Source organism: Gekko japonicus, unplaced genomic scaffold, assembly GCF_001447785.1.
Source record: "Gekko japonicus isolate JY-2015 unplaced genomic scaffold, Gekko_japonicus_V1.1 scaffold253, whole genome shotgun sequence".
Taxonomy (NCBI): Eukaryota; Metazoa; Chordata; class Lepidosauria; order Squamata; family Gekkonidae; genus Gekko; species Gekko japonicus.
Window position 1 is genome coordinate 53,548 of NW_015173681.1, and position 3,628 is coordinate 57,175.

Sequence of the window (3,628 nt, forward strand, 5' to 3'; positions counted from 1 at the left end):
ACCTGAGCGGGCGGCCCCGAACGTCGCTGGTCTCCCCCCGCCAGCCCGCCCAGCCTTGTGCTGCCCTCCCCGCCTCCCCCCGTCTCTCCCCGCCCGCCAAGCCTTGTCCTGCCCTCCCCATCTCGCCGCTCTCCCCCCCCACTGCGGTCTTTCCCCGCTCCTAACTGAGGCCTGAGTGGCTTGCAGCCGCCAGGCCTCGCTGGTCTCTCCCCGCCCGCCAGCCCACCAGCCTGCCAGCCCGCCAGCCAGCCAGCCAAGGCTTGTCCTGGCCTCCCGTCCCCTGCACATGCGCAGGGGACGCCCTCTTAGTTTCGGGGGGATTTAAACATCCCCCCCCCAATTTTTTCCCCGGGGTTTCTCATTTTTCTGCAGGCGTGGGGACCGCCCCACGTGTCCCCAAACCTCTCCCTGCCCCCCAGGTGGCCCCGGAGCGCGGATTTAGATATCCGCACGCACGGGGCCACTTCAGTATTAGTATAAGGATAAGTATATGAATAATCTGAATTTAAAAGATCATTATATATCCCCATCCATACTACAACACCAGAATATATCTTAGGGCCACGTAACATGGATGTTAGCCCTGGGAATATTGACTATGAAGCCACCTGGTTAAGGACAGAAGCGTCAAAGTAAATACATGTGCATGATTGCAAAAGGTTGAATGTGTCCATGGCTTTTTCCAACAGAACCTACAGCTGAGAGCGGCTCCAGTACTTCCTCTGGAGATGAAGAATGGTATGAGAACATCCACAAACCAGAGCAGCAAGATAGCCTTCCAAGACATGAGCCTTCCCTTGGAGGTAAAGATCAGGAATGTTATGAACGGAAACACTTTTAGCCTTCAGTATATATATTTTTTCTACCTAAGGTTGTCACAGAATATAAGACTGTTGAAATCTTTTCAAAATGTCAGAGACAAGTTTAATATTTTTATTTTAGTGTTTATATCCTTTCCTTTATCGTCATAGCCCAAGACAGTTTATGCTTAAATAATATAATTAAAACATAGCTTATTAAAATACAACAAAACATCCTAAATTCAAAATCAGCACCCCCATATGGTTGTTTTGTAATATATATGGTAAAATAAATATACACTTAGTCTCCTCACACAAAAAATTCCCGTTGAAATACTACAGTTTTGACCACCCATCTAAAGGCTTCCAGTGAGTGTTCATAGGTAGCTCCTTCAGTTAGGATATAGTCATACTTGAGAAGGCCCAGGAGTGGGGGGAGGCAAGACAGGCACTCTCATTAAGGCATAACCTGTATGTTCATATGCAATTGGCAACCAGGCTCATAGAGAGACCGATTTCCCACAAGCGCTGCTCCGCGTTCGCTCTTCCCTTTTGGCCCGATGGTACGTGTCAATTTCACACAAGCTGCTGCACAGCCGCATTTTGCCCCGCAGCTTAGTGCGATTTCCCCCCGCGTCTACTCAATCCTCAAAAAACAGGGAGTTCTCATTGAGGGCCAAGTACAGCCACGCTCGGCCTGCAGGGCACAGCAGAGGGGGGCTCTTGGCAGGCACTCCTGTCCCCCCCCCACTCCCGCCAGAGCACCTCCTGGGCAAACAGATTGTTTCATCTTGCTGAATGCCAAGAGCGATGGGTTGTGGCTTCTCTGGACTCGGCCATGGCTGGCCCATAAAAGCCCCATTACCACTGTCCCAAGGCCAGGCGGCCAAGACACCTGCCCAACACTGTTCAATGCTCCCACAGACCCCCAGACAGAAAACCAAACGCAGGTTGTGGGACTCAGGTCTGGCTTGGCATGCAACCCTCCCTTCAGAAATGTAACAACTGAATGGAGCCTCATAGTTATGGAACACATGCACGGAGGCACAACATTACTTAAAATGTATACAGACTTCTACACAAGGAAGAGAAACTCTGGCAAACTTTTGACTGTGGCTCAACTAAAATTCAGTGTGGGGCTGCCAGTGTGGGGCAACCCCTGGTTGCCCCACAGGAACAGTCATCAGGGGGGATGAGCACTGCACATTCTCATTTGAACAGCCCCGCAAGCCCTTCACAACGATGCCTGGCTCCAGGGGCAGCCAGGCAGAACAGAAATCTTCTAAAGAGAAAAATGCTAAGCTGGAGCTGACCCACGTATCACACAATTTTCTCCCTCATTACCTGATGAGACTTGCTGAAAGAACATCCAGCTGAAGATCTGTATCACTAAAACATTTCAGCACAGCTTTAAGCATCGTCTTTGTGGGAGAAGTCTCTCTGCTTCTCAGCAGCTGACCCAAATGCACTTCTTTTTCTTTGCTTCAGGTCTGACAAATCTTTCCCGACCTTTGGTGAACTGCAAGGCTGGGACTGACTCGTCTGACAGCAGCATTTATGATGATATGTGGCCCTCTGAGTGAGAGGGGGCGAAGCTGCTCTGAGGTTGCAGCGCCTTCTTTTCTTCAGAATAAGCTGAGGATGAAAAGCCTGAGAACAGAAATGGACTTCTTGTTGTCACAAGTTGCTCTGTGCAGATTCAGTGAGAGAAAATAAATTGATCCCAGAATCAAATCCCATCAACAGTGAACTGTCAATTTTCAGTACCATCTGGGGATATTACACCCACTGTCTTAAATTTCCAAAGTGTACTATTTTGGGAGAAGCCCTGTGAGGGGGAATGCTGAGCTGGAAACCCTTACCTGATCCTGTTTTGTCGGTCAGTGGTGTACCAACACAAAATGACAGAGACAGATTCCTTTAAGCCTTATCTCTAAATCACCTGGCTTCCAGCTTCAGAATATAGACACCTGATACAGGATCTTCCAGAAGTAAGCACAAGCAAATTGCCTTGTGTTGTGTTATATCAGCAACACATACTTCCCATATGATGCCAGCACTTTTAAGAGTACTCATTCCGGGAATCAGAACCCTCAGGCAGTACCTGGGGAACATGTATTCTGTTAGGAGAGAGCTTAGTTCATTCCAAGGAATACTTAAATTTTCTAGACAGGATTGTTTTCCCCCCATCGATGGGATTAGTGTGTTTGCTACTCCACCTGAAGAAATGGAGATCTACCTTTCAGAGGATCATCCCTTCCTAAGAAGCTGTATAGGGAGTTACGGCTAGAGTGGGGGCAGTTTTAGCCAGTTTAGGGGGTTGCTTTTTTGTTTTTGTTTTGTTTTTGCCAAGCACAATATGGTAGTTGCCAGTCAGGTGGGTATCTGAAAAGCAAGACAGGCTTGTGAATGGGGAAAGGTAAGCTGATTCTTGCCTTTGTTGTTACACAGCATGAGTGAAAGATCACCCCCCCCCCCATATATTCTGTTTTTTGAGAAGGGCATCTGAGGGAAAGATAATCAACAATGACCCTTCTCATAGTGATATTATAAAAATGTATTTACTAGGACTTGAGGGCCTGTGAGCTCCTGAGACAGAAGGCTCCTGAGCTGCGGAGTCCTGTGAGCAAGAATTCTGCTTTGGGAGCCACTGGGCATTAAAGTAGTGAGCGAGCAATTTGGCTGCTGCATAAATTAGTTTGCTCTGGAGCCCTCCTTCCTGAGCCAAGAAAACAATGTGTGAGCCAGAGGCTAAAAAGTTGTGAGCTAGCTCATACTAACTCAGTTTAGAGGGAACACTGCTCCTGAGACAGATTAAAAACATTATT

The 3,628-nt window shown here is 48.1% G+C and overlaps 1 protein-coding gene across 1 annotated transcript in view; it reads left to right on the top strand.

Moving 5' to 3' along the window:
* Positions 1–2,383, top strand: part of CD6 (CD6 molecule) — a 35,817-nt gene extending 33,434 nt beyond the window's left edge. The window contains exons 10-11 of the mRNA XM_015423045.1: positions 690–803; positions 2,289–2,383. Of these exons, the coding sequence (XP_015278531.1) occupies positions 690–803; positions 2,289–2,383 (209 nt within the window). The remainder of the gene's footprint in view (positions 1–689; positions 804–2,288) is intronic.
* The last annotated feature ends 1,245 nt before the right edge of the window (positions 2,384–3,628 follow it).